Below are 17,297 nucleotides of genomic sequence, written 5' to 3'. Positions count from 1 at the left end.
ATAGAATATTTGGTAGTATCAGATTGTTAGAAAACTCCCCTTTACTTCCCAATTTACAATTAATTCAATAATACTTCTATGAGAGCCCTGTGACTTTCACTTTAGTCCTAGTAAGATGCATACTTCCATGTGCAAATGTATAACACATGTAATGACACTATAGGATTTGTTAAACGAAGATGAATGATCTAACCAAAGGTTTTACCTTTGTTGTCATAGTAGCATATATAAGTGTCATGGTAGGCAAGTAAATAACCTTGGGAAGGAATAATTAATGAGAAAGCTTAATGTTTTACAACAACTATTCTGAAGGCATATAACCTGATAATGGCCTTTAATATAAATACAATATACAAAGGATGATACCGGATACAGTTGAAGTTTAACATGTTCTTTATGAAATATTTGAGTCGTTTGAAACCCGTCCGTTACTAAGCTTATTTGATGATACATGTTTATCCAAGACTCACCTAATATTTTTTGTAATGCTCTACAATAATTCACCAATTTTTACCTGTTTCATGATATTCTTGATCTTTGCACAAAGATCAATCTTTGCGTGTCTCCCCTGTGAATCCACCCAGTAAAGCATCAACACAGGTTTTATGCATTCGTCTGTCAGACGAGCGTCATTTGTTGACAGTGACAGAAGCTGTACAGTTGTACCATTTTCCCCAGAGAACAGCTGTGATTTTGTTGGCACAGCGTTGTGTGCATATTCAACTGAAATTATTACCTAACAAAGTAAGAACACCAATCAATTTTAAATACATGACTGGCAAACAATGTCAAATATGAATGGTTACATATAATAGAACAAATACTTTGAAAGATTTACAGGATTGAGTATTTCTTTCACAGTATTGAAATCAGTTAACCCCTTTCTATCAGAAACTTCATATTTAAATAGCATTTTAAACATATACACCGAAATTCTTCAATAAATATATGACCAATATAGAAATGTAACACGAGGGCCATCCCACCCGAGTGCAACACACATCAAAGACTTGACCTAGTGACCTATTTTCTTTTAACACACTTTATCCATATTAAAACATGGCCTTGATATTGACTATATAAACATTCTGAAGTTATATCAAGATTAAGTAGTAAATGTGGCTTCTAGAGTGCTAACAATATATTTCAGAAGATTTTACCGGTCATGTTATTTTTCAAACCAGGTGACACAGATTTAATTTGGTCATGACATTGTTAAAATAATTATCCTGACCAAGATTCATCAAAATTGGGTGACAAACATAGCTTCTAAAGAGGTAAGAAGATTTTTCTTAGACTCAACATAGTGACCTAGTTTTAAACGCACATGACCCAGATTTTGTTCAGCCTTAATTATTTTCAAAATTTAAATTTTGACAAAGTTTCATCAAGATTGATTGAAATGTGTGGTCGATAGAGTAGAAATACGTTCTTTAAGAGTTGACTTTCTTTTTTTTTCAATCAGTCATAAATGTGGCCTCTAGAATAGCAACATATTTTAATATAAAAATATAAGGTTTCTAGAACTGGTACTAGTTTTTTCTAGAACGTGTTTACCTAGTCTGTGGACACGCGTGACCCAGATTCGAACTCGGCCTAGATATAGACTCTAAACAAGTTTCATCAAGAATAAATTTAAAATGCAGCCTCTAGAGAAGTAACAAACTAAAAGTTGACAAGGGTCGATGAAAAAAGACCCCAGATGAAGGGCGCAGGTTATTGGCTGACCACAATAGTTTACCATTACCACTTTGTTCTCATGTGAGCTAGAAATATGTACCATTGATTTATTGATTACAATGCAGTGTACCTTTTTCCCTGAAATCATAGAACGAGGCCAACCAGGGCTCTGTCACTGCAGGTACTGAATTCAGCTGCAAGCTCCTGAAAAGAATAAAACTTTGGTCAAGGCAGAGACGTCATAATTTATATGAGTATCACTCTTTGAAATGTGGTTTCATGCATTTGCGTAAAGTTTTGTCCCAGATAAGCCTATGCAGTCCGCACAGGCTAATCTGGGACGACACTTTCCACCTAAACTGGATTTTTGCTAAGAGGGGACTTAAGTGCAACAAAAAATACAATAAAAGTGGAAAGTGTCACACAGGCTAATCTGGGACAACACTTAACGTACATGCATTAAACCACTTTTCTCAGAGCGTGTTTAAAATTTAGTGATAACTAAAAAATAAAAATAACATACGCACACATTTAGGGTGGAAAGTAGTCGTATGTGTTCACAATGCGCAGAGTATAAGAAACAACGATACATATCATAAGCTTAACTTGTGCCACAAGATCACAGGCAATTCACCACACTGAGAACTGGCTCCCTATTGTACAATAACTAGTATGTTTAAGGCCAATGTTGTGCAATTATAGGCCAATCATGTCCAAACTATGCTCATTGGATTCAAGGTATAATGTATTTAACAAATTTATTTGCGGCTTCAAATATGTTTGGATAAAATGTTGGATTACAATTACTAGAGAAAGACCTCTAACACCAAAAACCATTCTTAAATACTTACAAAATGTTCTGAGCATGTTGACTTGAAACTATATGTGAGATTGAAGAGGTTTAGCTACCTTTAAAAGTTTGTTTAATTGAATGTGTGGTCACACTGTTTTTACAAATGGCAACAATTGATTACAAATAAATACAATAGCCATCACATACTTACCTAGTTAAATGATCTAGTGCAATTTTTGTATTGCACAGCTAAATATACATACCAGTTAATGATTCAAATACTATATCCTCATAAAAAAGCTACATGTATCTTGTGTAAGAATCAAATGCAATGTTCCTATGCCATAGCTAGAAAATACATACCTTGTGTTAGAATCAAATGCTATGTTCCTGTACCATAGCTAGAAAATGCATACTATTACCTAGTGTAAGGATTAAATGCAATATGTCGATACCATAAATAGAACATACCCGTACCTACGTAGTGTAAATATAATATGCAATGCTCCTGTGCCACAGCTAGTAAACAACTACCCTATGTGAAGAACAAATGCAATATGCCATATATAGAATATGCAGTGTGCGGATCACAAGCCATGTTCCTACAACAAAGATATAACAAACATACCTAGTGTAAGAATTTAATCATAGATGGAATATTCCCACAACACATCGACAATTAACCTACCCTGTGTAAGGATCAAATGCAATGTCTCTCATTGGTGGCAATAACATCTGAAGATCTCCACAAATCTGTCCTCGGTCGTTCACCCTCAGATTCAGACTCTTGCTTATCACCTGAGCTTCCATATGACTACAGAGGAAACATAGATGGATCTTTTTCAGAAATTATATAAATCGACATTAAAAACTTTTATTTGGATGAATACAAATCATGTTAAGTTTTAATTGGATCTAAAACATCTTGATTGTTATATGAATGGCAATTTAAAGCTGCATATCATTTAATTCAGGGATAGAAATAAGCAGAAGCCCACAATTCATTTCCCCTTAAGTGTGTTGGCAACTTAACAACTATTTTATTTACTAAAAATTAGGTAAATAATATTTATGCTAAAATAAAAAACGTTTGATTCAGAATATACACGTAATTACACGTTTATGACCAGCTAGTTCAGCTAACGCCTACAGAAACCAAAACAGGTTACTTGTCAGCAACATGTTGAATCCGTTGTCAAGCATGTCATTCCGTTGTCAAGCATGTCATTCCGTTACCAAGCATGTCATTCATATTATAATTACTTCATGATGACTGTTTGACCTTGACCTACAAGTTTGGGACACTGGGCATATGTGCAACAAGTCCTTTGAACACGGTGAACATGCAAGACATGTTATTCTAAATTGCATTATGCACAGCCTGTAACATGGGTATGACTGGAGCACTGGTAACTTGAACTTTGAGCTAGGGTCACATGCCATACATTTTTTAACAAATGGAGAAATTTGAGTAAAAATATTTCAAAATTGTTCAATGACTAATAAAGTAACATTTTTTTTCAGCTGTATGGTGTCCATAATTGACCTCTGATGTACTGTTTATGTTAAATGACGTCATTTTTTGGACGAAATGACGTCATTTTCCCAACGTAATTCTTTAGTTAAACTCTTTAACAATGTATACAAACTGTGAAATAAAGCATAAAATAAAAAGAAAATTTGTTGGGTTCGGTGGATTATCGATTTTAATTCACTCGTGATCATATAAAATGTATATTTTCACTCGTGGCTGCGCCACTCGTGAAAATATTATTTTCTATGATCACTCGTGAATTAAAATCGATAATCCACCGAATCCAACAAATATCCTCTATTTATTCTGAAATACCTTTTTTATGAAATAATTATATACCAATGTCGTTTGAGGACTGTGTGTTGTAGCTGTGCCCTCCATGCTACTTTGAGAGGTGAAACTGGTTGACCTTTCATGACCTCAATAACAGGCTGCCATGGCGTCTTACATTTCTTTCCAATAATGCTTACAATCTCTATGCCAGGGACAACTAAAGACCTGAAAGCACACATTTCAAAGTAAACCAATTCGCCGGATTTTGAGTGAAAACAACATTTTATATAATTCAGACACCATTTCCGGACACTGACCAGTACATGCAAGATTATTTAAGGTACTTGGTACCAATAGAATGCCATTATGCATGCATACATTTAAAGCATTAATTTAAATATGAAGTATATGTATATATAATTAAAGCATAATTACATGTGCTTTAGCGACTTGAACGCACTGTAAGATTTTTCCTCGTTTCCCATCAGTGCGTGCAACATACTCTGGTAGTAGTACAGATAGGGGCAGTCCTTTACAAGAGAATTCATCTTCTTTATGCCTTCCTGCCAACAGCAGGTGGCTGTAATAAAATTAAAAAAATTAAACATTTCAGAATATTAAAAGTCGCCATGACACCGTTGAATGTGTGTCACATTAATATCAAGAGTTAAAATATTTCTAAGGGCTCTTAAAATTGCCCGCAAAGACACAAGGTTCATGATATCTTAACATTTGATTAACTTGATGATACATTTTAAATCAAGACACAGTGGATGGATTGAGTTACAAATCAAGCAGGTGATGCTGAACAGTAGCAGGAGATTTGTTAGTTTATTCTTAAACTTCAACAATTGAGTGTTGTTAAATATTTTCTTTAAATTTCGAACGTAATGACTTTGCATACCGGGTGTTAATGACATCGCTACCATTACTCACCATTGATATGTGCAGCAGTAAAAGTCAGGAATGAATCAAAGCTGGCTATGATGGTGTCCTTCCTAGCATTGGGCAGGTGTCGGGCGGCTGCCCAGTAACTACACGACATCTCACACTTTTCATGGGTCAGTAATCTGAAATAAAGATGCTTTCTTCAACAGAAAAAAAAATAGTGATACACAACTGAAATAAATGAAGAATATACCCCCACCCACCCCACCACACACACCCGTGAATTTGTCGCCGATATTCAAGGGAAATAACTTCAAACGAATGTGTGGAAAAAGTGTCTCCCTTCATGGTATTGAAACATTTGAAGTTTAATTGCTTGCAAAATGTTTGCCCCCCAAACGTAACGTTAAAGCCACCAACAAACCAACTTACTGACAGAGTGACACCATTGTACACACTTTCAAATTTAGTTGCTAGGGACATTATTAATAACAAATAACAATGAATATCATCAACTCCAGAAGTTTGAACATTTAGGAAGCCGTTGAGACATTTCTAATTTTGACTGATGTAGCCCTACGCCAACACTACTTGTTATTTACTTTACGGAATCTTTGATTGATTTATGATATTAAATACTAAAACAAGCATTTGAATTCTTGAGTTCTTTCAATGCTAACAATGGCATGCCATCAAGAAATATATACAAGAGTTATTACATAAAATTCCGCCCATAATAATTTTATCAGCTAGTACTATAAAAGTATGATCAGAGAAATAGTGCCGAAAATGTAAAACCCATACAAACAATTGAAAGAAGTATCTGGTATACAAGAAGTAGACACACTTGCAAAGAATAGAAATTCCTTCTCCTGCTATAGATACTTTCAAGGAAAAGACACTACTAAAATACAGAAACTTGCAATGAATAGACACACGTCCCTTTATACAGACACTTGCAAGGAATAGATACTTGTGCTCTGATGTAAAAACTTGCAAGGAATAGACACTCGTCATCTGTTTTAGACACTTGCAAGAAATAGACACTTGCCTTCTGTTAAAGAAACTTGCAATTAAAAGACACACGCCCTCTTTTACAGGCACTTGCAAGGAATAGACACTTGTCCTCTGTTTTACAAAATTGAAAGGAATAGAAACTCGTCCTCTGTTAAAGAAACTATCAAGGAACAGAAACTCGTCCTCTTATACACACACTTGCAAGGAATAGACACTGGTCCTCTGTTAAAGAAACTTACAAGGAACAGATACTCGTCCTCTAATACAAACACTTGCAAGGAATAGACACTGGCCCAATGATACAGACCCTTGCGTTGAATTGAAACTCACCCTCTGTTATAGACACTTGCAAGGAACATACACTCGCCCTATTATACAGACACTTGCATGGAATAAACACTGCCCTATTATACAGACACTTCCAATATATAGACACTCCTCTTATACAGACACTTGCAAAGGAATTGAAATCATCTTCTGATAGATATAGACACTTGCAAGGAAAAGCCTCTCCCCCTTTTTTATAGAAACTTGCAAAGAATAGACACTCCAATACAGACACTTGTTAGGAATCGAACGTGTCCTCTTTTATAGAAACTGGCTAGCAGTAAACAATTAACCATTGTTATGGCCATTTGAAACAAGTAAACAATCAAACATTTATATGGACATTTACAAGAGGCAAACAATCACAGGGGTTTCGCTGTCGATCGCCACTGTTGCAAATGGCGCTAAAAATATTTAAGTGGTGCTATTTTTTTTTAAGTGGCGATTTTAAAAAATCGGATATATCCTATCCGAAAATGTACTGCGAGTCGTCTGTCAGATGTAATTATTGATTTACGACTACGCAAGCAACCTACAGGACAGAGTGCAAATAAAAATCACTGAACCGTGTAAGTGTTCCAGACGGTGTTTTTACTGCTATTGTCAAGTTTATGTGCGTTATTCTCGGATGAACGGCTCCTTTATGACATTGAACAATCAATAATGTAATCCTTGGATCAACTGTCACGAAGGTCAATAATTATAACGATTATTATGAACGCTATTTCTTTAATCAATACCATGAAAAAAACACATGTTAACTTGTTTCAACAGGCATTTGTGAGCATTTATGTTAAACAGTTTCATTATTATAATGTTCTGGGAACGATATATTTTAATTAAGATACCATCTATTTCTGAAATCAAAAGTAGGTCTTTCACTGGATGTACTATATTTTGGATATGTTAAAATTCGTACATATAAAGATAGCACAATATTTATGTGTTGAATTGTTGTTGATAGTTTGTAAAAATATGTTTTGTGTTATTTCAAACAACAAGAAAGGATGGTGGCAATTATCCTGGGCCTTCTGTCAAGAAATAGATGTGAAAAATATTTATTTTATTTAACCTGGAAATCAACCACCACAGCTAACAGAAAACCTTTTAAAAATAGGTGTTGTTTTGGAATTTGTGCAATTTGATAACAAACAGAAGTTGATGTATATCATGTCCAAATGACCAAATGTAACCGTTTAACAATTTGAATTGAGATGCTTTATTTTCTGATGTTAGATTTATTTTTACTTTCAGATGTGCATTTGTGTGATTCTAGGTTTCAATAAATAATGCTTAAGCATTTATGCAGCATACTGTAACATTATTGTTAACATTATTATATTATGTTGGTTGTCTGGTTAATCAAGTGGAAAAAATGTTATTTATATAAAAAGCTTGTCAAGGGGTAGACTATCACCCATAGTTATGGACATTTGCAAAAGTAGACACTCACCCACTGTCCTCGACACTTGAAAGAGGTAGACAATATCCCGTTTTTATGGACATTTGCAAGAAGTAGACACTCCTCTACCTCTCTGGAGTCTTATCAACACTTACAAACAAGAAGATACCAACCACTGTCATAGACACTTGCAAGAAAACGACATGTGCAAGATATAGACATTCACCCTCTAATCTAAATACTTGCAAGAAGTAGATACTCACCCTCTGTCATATACACTTGCAAGAAGGATCTGGGTCTGTTCTGAGACCTCTTTCACAGCTTGTTCTTTCTGATATTCCAGAAGTACGGTTTCCCCTGCCGTGCGGTAAAACTGCACAGCAGTCAGAGGGTCTCCAAACATGGCATGCATTAACGCTATCTCACTCAGGTACATGGCTTTTTGTAGCGCAGCTATAAAGAATGCGTCACATTTAGCAACCTTAATTATGCAGTCTGCTGGGAAAGAGCTAAAACAAGAGCACCGCATAGCGGATGCCAACGCTCGGCTGCGGGTGCAGTTTTTAATAAATTAAAGCTTGTCAGAAGAATTTGTTTTTAGAGGTCACAGTGACCTTGACCTTTGACCTGGTGACCCAAAAATGGGAGTGGTGTGTAGAACTTATCAAGGTGCAGCTTCATATGAAGTTTCAGAGTTGAAGATGGAAGCACTTTGATTTTAGAGCCAATGTTAAGGTTTTAGCACGACGCTGACGGCAGACGCCGGACGCCGAGCTAGCTATGACAATACCTTGGGTTTTCTCCGAAAACAGCCGAGCTAATAATAGTGAGCTGATATTAATGGGCAGGGTGGAAAGCTTGGCCAGTCTGATATATTTCAGTATTACAAATCTAGAAAAGTATTCACTCTTATACTTAGAAATAAGGTATTCAAGCATAAGATTAATTATTCGTTTGCAATTGCTACGGACTTTCACATTTCTAGTGTTGATAAACCTAAAAAGACAGGGGGACAAAAAAGACAAAGACACAGTACCTTGTAATAAGCCGCTAGATCTCTCCTTCATTGAGATGACAAAAGCATTTTTATAATTATTTTAATGAAGTGTTATATAAACTAACAATTTTCACCAGGGTAGTCCAAACTTATTGCTTACCACCTTCTAAAAAAGGAAGTTTTCTCTTAAAATATTTGGTGCCATGGGCTCAGAGACTCCTGCTTGTTTATGTACTACTGTATTGTACATGGTGCAATTTACAAAGATATTTCATTACAGTTTGAGTTTACTATTGGGGTGTAAAATCACTTACATGTTTGTTTCTCTATAAGCCCTTTGAAGAGACTAGTTGCTATAGCAACATGACCTCTAGCCCACATCACATAGGCCAGTGCATGATCAAATAATAGGTCCACCAGTGGCTGATATCTGAAAATGAGCCAAACATACACATTTCATCTGAAATATTCAACAAGTACTCAACTGATTGGTACATTTTGCACATTGAAGGTTCCCAGTAATTTTGTATTGTGAATGTAAAACAGACATCTTCTAGTAATTCCAGGTTTCAATGAGACCTTGGAGACACTTTAACCGTCCATCCTGCTATTTTGAATAAATATTTTATACACCAAGATTCTGTTTTAAGCTTAAGAAAAATTAAATGTACCGGCCTATTTTTGGAAGTGATCCATTTCCTGTAAACTCAAAGTACCCCTTGTAACTATCTGAATTTCAAACTAACATAGACAAAATGTTATAGAATACTTTTATGTGGCAATGGATGTAATACAAGCATAAAATCAAACTTATTTTTGTAAGGATTCCTACCTAGAAGAAAGCGCCCGTTTGAGACGAACCATGGCAGTTGCAAATCTGGCATCGGATTTCCAGTTGGAGTCAGGATGGCTCAGAAGCTGTGCTGGTAACATCAGGTCCAGCATCGTCCCAAACACTGAAACAAGCCAGTGGTGTTGTTTTTTACATTTTGGAAATGGGGCCGCGTCCCCTTGGAACGGGAAAAATCGCATTGTTTTCACTAAAGTCGGGAAATTAGTGTTCATGATTTTTTGCTAACATATACTCCTATATCGAGACTACAAGTATTTTCAATATTATATTAATTAAGTTACAACTTATAGATCTGGACTTGAGATGAATCCCATGTTGATTCTTAGTAAAAAAATATTTTTTTTGGAAACCTTCAATTGGTAATTTTTAGGTCCATATTGGGAAAAATATATACTTTTGCCGTTTGGAATGGGTCCCCTACCGGACCCAAATTTGAACAAAAACAAGAATATCAGTGAAACTGATGGATGCTCCCCGATGATGCGCTTTGTCAATCTATGTGTTAATAACCACCTGAAATAATTTTTTATTAGCCTCGGTGACCTTGACCTTGACCTCAAACCTCATCAAAAGGTAGAGGTCCATGCAGGTACCTACATGCCAAATATGTAAGAGATCGTTAAAATATTGAAGGCGCTATGAGAAACTGTAACAAAATTGTGACGGAAAAATCTATTTTTAGCCTTTGTGACCTTGACCCCAGTGACCTCAAACCTCATTAAAAGGTAGAGGGCCATGAAAGGTACATACATGCCGAAAATGTAAGAGAACAGTAAAATATTGAAGGCGCTATGAGAAACTGTAACAAAATTGTAACGGAGAAATCTATTATAAGCATCGTTGACCTTGACCTTGACCCCAGTGACCTCATACCTCATCAAAAGGTAGAGGTCCATGAAAGGTATCTACATGCCAAATATATAAGAGATTGGAAAAATATTGAAGGTGCTATGAGAAACTGTAACAAAATTGTGACGGAAAAATCTAGTATTAGCCTTGGTGACCTTGACCTTGACCCCAGTGACGTCATACTTCATCAAAAGGTAGAGGTCCATAAAAGGTACATACATGCCAAATATATAAGAGATCAGAACAATATTGAAGGTGCTATGAGAAACTGTAACAAAATTGTGACGGAAAAATCTATTATTAGCCTTGGCGATCTTGACCTTTACCACAGTGACCTCAAACCTCATCAAAATGTAGAGGTCCATGCAAGGTACCTACATGCCAAATATGTAAGAGATCGGTAAAATGTTGAAGGAGCTGTGAGAAACTGTAAAAAAATTGTGACGGAAAAATCTATTACTAGCCTTAGTGGCCTTGACCTTTACCCCAGTGACATCAAACCTCATTAAAAGGTAGAGGTCCATGCAAGGTACCTACATGCCAAATATGTAAGAGATCGGTAAAATGTTGAAGGAGCTATGAAAAACTGAAACAAAAGTGTGACGGAAGGAAGGAAGGAAGTAAGGAAGTACGAAGTAAGGAACTTCAAACTGGCAACTATATGCTCCCCGAAAATGTTCGGGGAATATGCCCCCTTGAAAATTTTCGAGAGCATAAAAAAACACTGCAAGTAGAGACATTACAGACAGCGTGCAATGTGAACTGTTATATGCCTATCAGAATTGATACAATTGAACAGAAAAATTGAATAAATCATTAAAAATGAGGTGAGATGTTATCGATCATGTAACTAGGTAATGTCATTAAAGTAAACTGGAAGAAGAAAATGTGATGTAATAAGCTCATGAAGTACATGTCAACCATGTTAACCAGTGATGTGGCCAGTTTAAACCCTATGGGGTATGTGGAAAAATAGTATAAAGCCCACAAAAGAAATGTGTTATTTTACAAATTAAGATTTTATTATGTGATCCCTATGGCATACACAATTTAGAACATATGGGCATGATTTAACACATTGCGCAGAACACATTCAGGAAACATTCAGCAAAAACCCCATTAGCAAAGCCATTTGTCAGTGGATTCAGAAAAATATATTTTGAATTGCTAAAATAATAAGCTCAAAATAAGCAACACATACCCTGCATAGTACAATAACTTATCAACAGTCTTATTCAACAGTAAAACCGTCAGTAAATGAGTTGAATAGGTACATCAAATTCAAAGAAACCCTATGAGCTCACCTGATGTTAAAGTTGCATACGCTGGAGAACCATCCGTGTAATCCATATCGCATTGGTAGCACTGGCCCAAAATATCATACGGCTGCACATCTACAGAATAAAGGTAATTAGTACCAGACCCAGCATTTATTGTGCAACATTTTCTTGTCAATGTTGTTTCTGTCAATCCGACCATATCGAACACTGATCTTTTAAAAATTGGCACCACATTTTCAGATGTATATGTGCTAAGAAACTTTTCTTTTACAACCATTTTATTTTCATTATTTGGCCTCATAGTGTTTGGAAGTATATAATTCTGGATGTACGAAAGCAATTGCCGCTGCTCTTTTCGTTCCACGGCTCTACTGATAACTTGCTTCTTTAGCTGCCGAGGCAGTTGCCCAATACATGGCTGTTCCTTTTCAGACCCACTCCTGGTCTTCTTGGTAGATGCGACCAGACAGAGCTCAACTAATGATGGCACCACTCTTACCACATCTGTTTCTCCGCCAATCTCTGATGCAGTATTAAACACAGAGTCTATTTCATCGCTTGGGTCAAATAAGTTCCCCAAATTATACAGCTCTTCTAGGTAGGTGGTCCGAAAGTGTGATTTCCTTTTTCTCTTTTGTTTCTTTGATAATCTTCTTCTACGGCCTGATGGAATGTTTGTAGTTTCAAAATTCAGTTTTTGAGTACCACACAATAGCTCTTCAATGCCTCCCTGTTCACCTTGGTCAACTGAAAAAGCATCCTTCACATCTGCTTGGGCATTTTCTTCGACAACATCTTCATTTGCAGTGTCATATTCACTACTGTCTTGACTGCTGCTGTCTCCAATGCTACCACTGTCTTCACTTAAGTCTAGAGCATAAGCTGCATCAGCATTAGCAAAATCAGTGTTATTATCGTTGCCCAAAATCTCAGTAGCCACTTCTGCATTCTTTTAAAAAGAAAACAAATTAAACTGATTGAAAATGCAAAATCTATGTTTTTGAGGAACATATCAGTTTCTTAAATTTAAAAAATAAAATTATTTTTGCAATAATATTGTTAATAGAAAGTCTTAGTATACTTCTTTACAAGTAGTATTACTGTAATTTTAATACACTATTTAACAATGGTCTATTAATTTAAAACCGATTAAATACTCACAAGATATCTAATGAAGAATTGAATGCGTTTGTTATATCTAACATTTCTATTCTATCTCAGATTTCCATACCCAAATTATATGCACGTTTATTTTTGTACAAAAATATTGAACCTTTTTCTTCCTAAGTCTACATTTCTTTGCTGATGGCTGTAAGGAAGCATGGCTCATTTCCCAAGAGATCATGCGAGCGTAGGACGGTCGCTGTTGTCGCTGCAAAATGAGTTTTGCCAGCTCTGGTCCCTGAGTCTCAGAATCCTCCATGTTGTTGAGTCTTAGAGAATTATTCTGGTGCAGATTTAACCTTAAACAAAAACATAAATCATTAATGCCCCCCCTTCCGAACTTGGATAACTTCTCAATAAAGTATATCCCATAAAGTTTTAGGTACAGTTGTAACATGGTGTCTAAACGAAAAAAACTTAAATGCTTGAATTATGGAATTATTGGCAAATGATCAGATGGTGTTTTATAACATTTGAAAGTCTTTTTTTGAAATATTTTTGGAAGTATATTAAAGTACCTATTACAAGTACACAACCGTTCCGTTATATCGCTGTTCGCGGGATCCACGGATCTCGATCGCGATATATCTTGTATATATTCATGCATATATATGTAGGCAAAGCATAGTTTGACAATCTCAAAACACATGATTTACCTACATTATAGTATCATGTGTTCTTTTCATATCTTAATCATTGGTACAACACAAAACATTATTCCATATAAGTATTTTTTAAATTGTATAATAAATGTGTAATCCGAATGGAATTGCCAAGTTTTATTGTTCATATAAAGTTGACAAATTTTAGTAACAAATAAACAATCCTCATACGGTTATTGTAAGTTCTTTATACTGATTAAAAGCAATTAAAAATTAGACTTTATGTAAAAGATCACGTCATTCTTCCTCAAGGAAAGCATGGTCTTTCTATTTGATTGATGAATAAAAACTTCGTAGAGCGAAGAAAAAAGAGATCTTTACTTTGGGTTTAACTATTGGAAGACTGATTTTTTTACAAACGTGGAAACTTTTTCTCTTAATTGAAAACAATTTGTTTATGCTGTATTAACAGCGCTTTGGTTGTTGAGAAAGGTCAGTATTGATCTGTGACATGTACATTTATTGCTTGCACCTTCATTTGGGGACGGCGTGTATTCGGCTGCCTGAGCGCTGAATGGCTGAAAAAAAAATTATCGACAGCTGGCATCATGTCTTTGGTGTTGCGCAAGTGGGGTTATTGTTTGTTGCACAACATGGGCGTGAATGTGTTGTATAATGAAGGCACCAACATGTGGACTAAACTGGATTTTCTTCTTAATGTATTGTACAATTCTCTGGGGCATTGTCGTAAAAACAGTTCAAAAGTCAAGGTGTGGCGCATTTAAAAGCAAGTTTTAAAACTATGTACTAAAGTTATTGATGGATTATTTTGGTACCATCCCTTCCTTGAAAGCTTCAATATAAAGAAGTGAAACTCAAGCCTTGGAGCTGTCGCAAGGTGGTTTGACAGTTGATTCCACAGTCTTGGTGCTGACAGGAAAACAGAGTGTGTCTGAGGTAATCTGTTCTGCAGTATGTAACGATGTATCTGTAACTCTGACTGCTCCTTCTTGTGGATGATATAGCAGGGCCGAGGTATGGATCTGATGGATCAAATAGTTTGTTTACAATTCTGTTGGAAAATAGCTTATGTCCTCAGTGGTGAACCCACTACTAAACTGCTGGTTGAGTATTGTGGCCTTTATTTTGGGGTAACTATGACACACTTTCTCTCTTCAGTGAGGAGACACCAGAAATGTCATCGCACTTGCTCTTTATGAAAAAAATTAGTTTCTTATCATGGTCGTCAGGTTATTAACATAAGTTGTAAGCTCACTTGCACATGTACTTGGAGCTTTTACGGAGCTGGTTGCAGCGTTATTTGTCTTGCGAATATATGGATTTAAAGGCCTGTATGCTCGTTTTTTTCTGGTTTGATGGACGTTTAATCATTTGTTTACCCAGGGTTGACTTCATCTAGGCATTTATGGAACTTTGCTGTCGATGGTTGCGGTGCAGAAGACTGAAGTCCTTCAAATTGGACCAGAGTATGTGAATATCTGTTCTTCTTACATGACCGTGCAAGTGAGTTCAGATGAGAACTTGCTGGACGCTCGTTGGACACAGGATTTTAAGGCTGGTTGGGCGATGTGTGGGTTCTTTGTCACATGTTTGGGCAAGGACAATGTCATGATCGCTTAGTCTAGGAAGAGGTTGTTGTTTTTTCAATTAGAGATGGTCTGTGTGAAATAAATAGATCAAGCGTGATGTTGTTTCATGTCCGGAATGTAATAGTTTATTCAGAGCCTGTGTCAAAGGTGGTGTCAATCAGTAGCTGTTTGGTGCTGAATGGGTTTGAGTTTTCGTCTATGGTAGAGCTATTCCAGTTGATTTTGGGAAGATTCATGCCACCTGCTATACAAATGGTGGACTTTGGGGACATAATATGCAATTCCCTGATCTTGAGGCGCTTTTCTTCCATATATACTCTGGTGGACAGTATACTGCCCCAACTATAAGAGGTTGACTACCTGGCCTTTCAAGAAAGAGAGGCTGCACAGATCTAAATGTTGGATATGATGTTGATTTCAGTAACAACAATGCTGTCCAAGTGCCTATAGAAGACATCACGGAGTCGAAACGGCAATGTAAAAATGTACAATGACCTTCTAGAAAATATTGATAAAGGTAAAGTCACCATCATGGTCACGCTTGACTTGAGTGCAGCGTTCGACAACACTGAAATCACAATACTTATTCGTATTCTTCAAGACGAGTTTGGTATTCATGGCATTCCCTTAAAATGGATAAACTCCTATCTCACCAACAGAGCAATGAACGTGTTAGTCGAACAGACAACATCTGAAACTGAGCAACTACTTTTCGGTGTTCCTCGTGGTTCTTGTGCCGGGCCAGTTATATTTACTTTGTATATATCGGCTCTCAACAGAGTGGTTCGAAAATACCGGGCTAATATTTATGGATATGCGGATGATCATACGCTAGTATTCAAAATTCAAACAGGTAATTCCGAAAATGAGTCAACTGAATAGTTGCCTGGACAACGTCATTAAGTGGATGACAACCTTCAAACTAAAAATGAATAAATAAAAAACTGAATGAAATGAAATTATTGTATACGGAATCAGGCAACAGGTGGCGAAATTGAGTACTTCAAGCGTGGTTGTCGGTGGTTGCGAGGTGAAATTTGTCAATCATGTAAGAGATCTTGGTGTGATCATGACCAACACACTCAACTAAAGTTTTACAAACACATCCAGAAGAAGTGTCAGATCGCACATGCACAACTACGAAATATCAAAGCTATACGAAAATATCTTACAAAAGAGTTTACAGCATCATTAGCACATGGATTAGCTCATTCGCATATTGACTTTTGCAAAGATATTTATACAGAAGTTCCCGCTTACCAAATCAAGAAGCTACAGCGAGTTCAAAATCATGCCGCAAGAGTCGTCTTGAACGCTTCTTTTGAAGAACCTATCACTCATCTCCTAAAAAAGTTACACTGGCTCCAAGTAGAGGCCAGGGTGATGATTAAAATGTTTTAGTTGTTGTATTTTGGGTAATCAATGGTACAGCTCCAGTTTACATCAGATAATTGTTTGTACCTACCCGAGGACAATACAAATTAAGGTCACATAATGACACAAAACTCTAAATCCATAGACAACGAACAAAATTAGCTGACAGAGCTCTTGTCGTTGTCGGTCCAAAATGGTGGAACAATCTACCTGAGTATCTTTAGGCTTGCCACTCTGAAGCCAGTTTTAGATCAAGGCTGAAAACACATATCTTTGGACAATTTTACAAACAATGAGCGTACTTGTATGATTAGTATGAAGTCTGCATTTTACTAAGTTAACTAAAATAGTAAATTCTGATTGTTTTATTACAGCTGCTGGTGGATTTCCTTGCAGGTGAAGAGATATGCATAGGTGAGCCAATAGAGCTGTTAAAAGATCAGGAGTTTATTTGTGTGATGTTTGGGCTATCAATAAGATCGTTGCTTGAGGATGGTATGCTGTACGAGTTTTGTGTGGCTATTGAAGTAGCAATTGACTCGATGTGTGTTGTTTAGAATAGTGTAGTAGAGGAATTGGAAGTCCGAAACTACAGCAAATACAGCTTAAGCAATTTGTTGGTTGGAAGACTATTAGTGGCATGTTCATGCATTT

General features: G+C 36.2%; 1 protein-coding gene across 1 annotated transcript in view; it reads right to left on the bottom strand.

The window, feature by feature from the left end:
- Window positions 1-17,297, bottom strand: part of LOC127848185 (uncharacterized) — a 41,185-nt gene that overhangs the window by 20,526 nt on the left and 3,362 nt on the right. Inside the window, exons 2-12 of the mRNA XM_052380486.1 lie at window positions 13,167-13,356; window positions 11,918-12,842; window positions 9,744-9,867; window positions 9,226-9,341; window positions 8,178-8,367; window positions 5,217-5,350; window positions 4,716-4,860; window positions 4,347-4,505; window positions 3,162-3,287; window positions 1,811-1,884; window positions 515-723 (exon numbers count right to left, since the gene is read on the bottom strand). Coding sequence (XP_052236446.1) covers window positions 515-723; window positions 1,811-1,884; window positions 3,162-3,287; window positions 4,347-4,505; window positions 4,716-4,860; window positions 5,217-5,350; window positions 8,178-8,367; window positions 9,226-9,341; window positions 9,744-9,867; window positions 11,918-12,842; window positions 13,167-13,316 — 2,352 coding nt within the window. The 5' untranslated portion in view covers window positions 13,317-13,356. The remainder of the gene's footprint in view (window positions 1-514; window positions 724-1,810; window positions 1,885-3,161; window positions 3,288-4,346; window positions 4,506-4,715; window positions 4,861-5,216; window positions 5,351-8,177; window positions 8,368-9,225; window positions 9,342-9,743; window positions 9,868-11,917; window positions 12,843-13,166; window positions 13,357-17,297) is intronic.

The sequence above is a fragment of the Dreissena polymorpha genome, chromosome 10 (assembly GCF_020536995.1).
Source record: "Dreissena polymorpha isolate Duluth1 chromosome 10, UMN_Dpol_1.0, whole genome shotgun sequence".
NCBI lineage: Eukaryota > Metazoa > Mollusca > Bivalvia > Myida > Dreissenidae > Dreissena > Dreissena polymorpha.
This window is presented reverse-complemented; position numbering and strand designations above follow the sequence as displayed.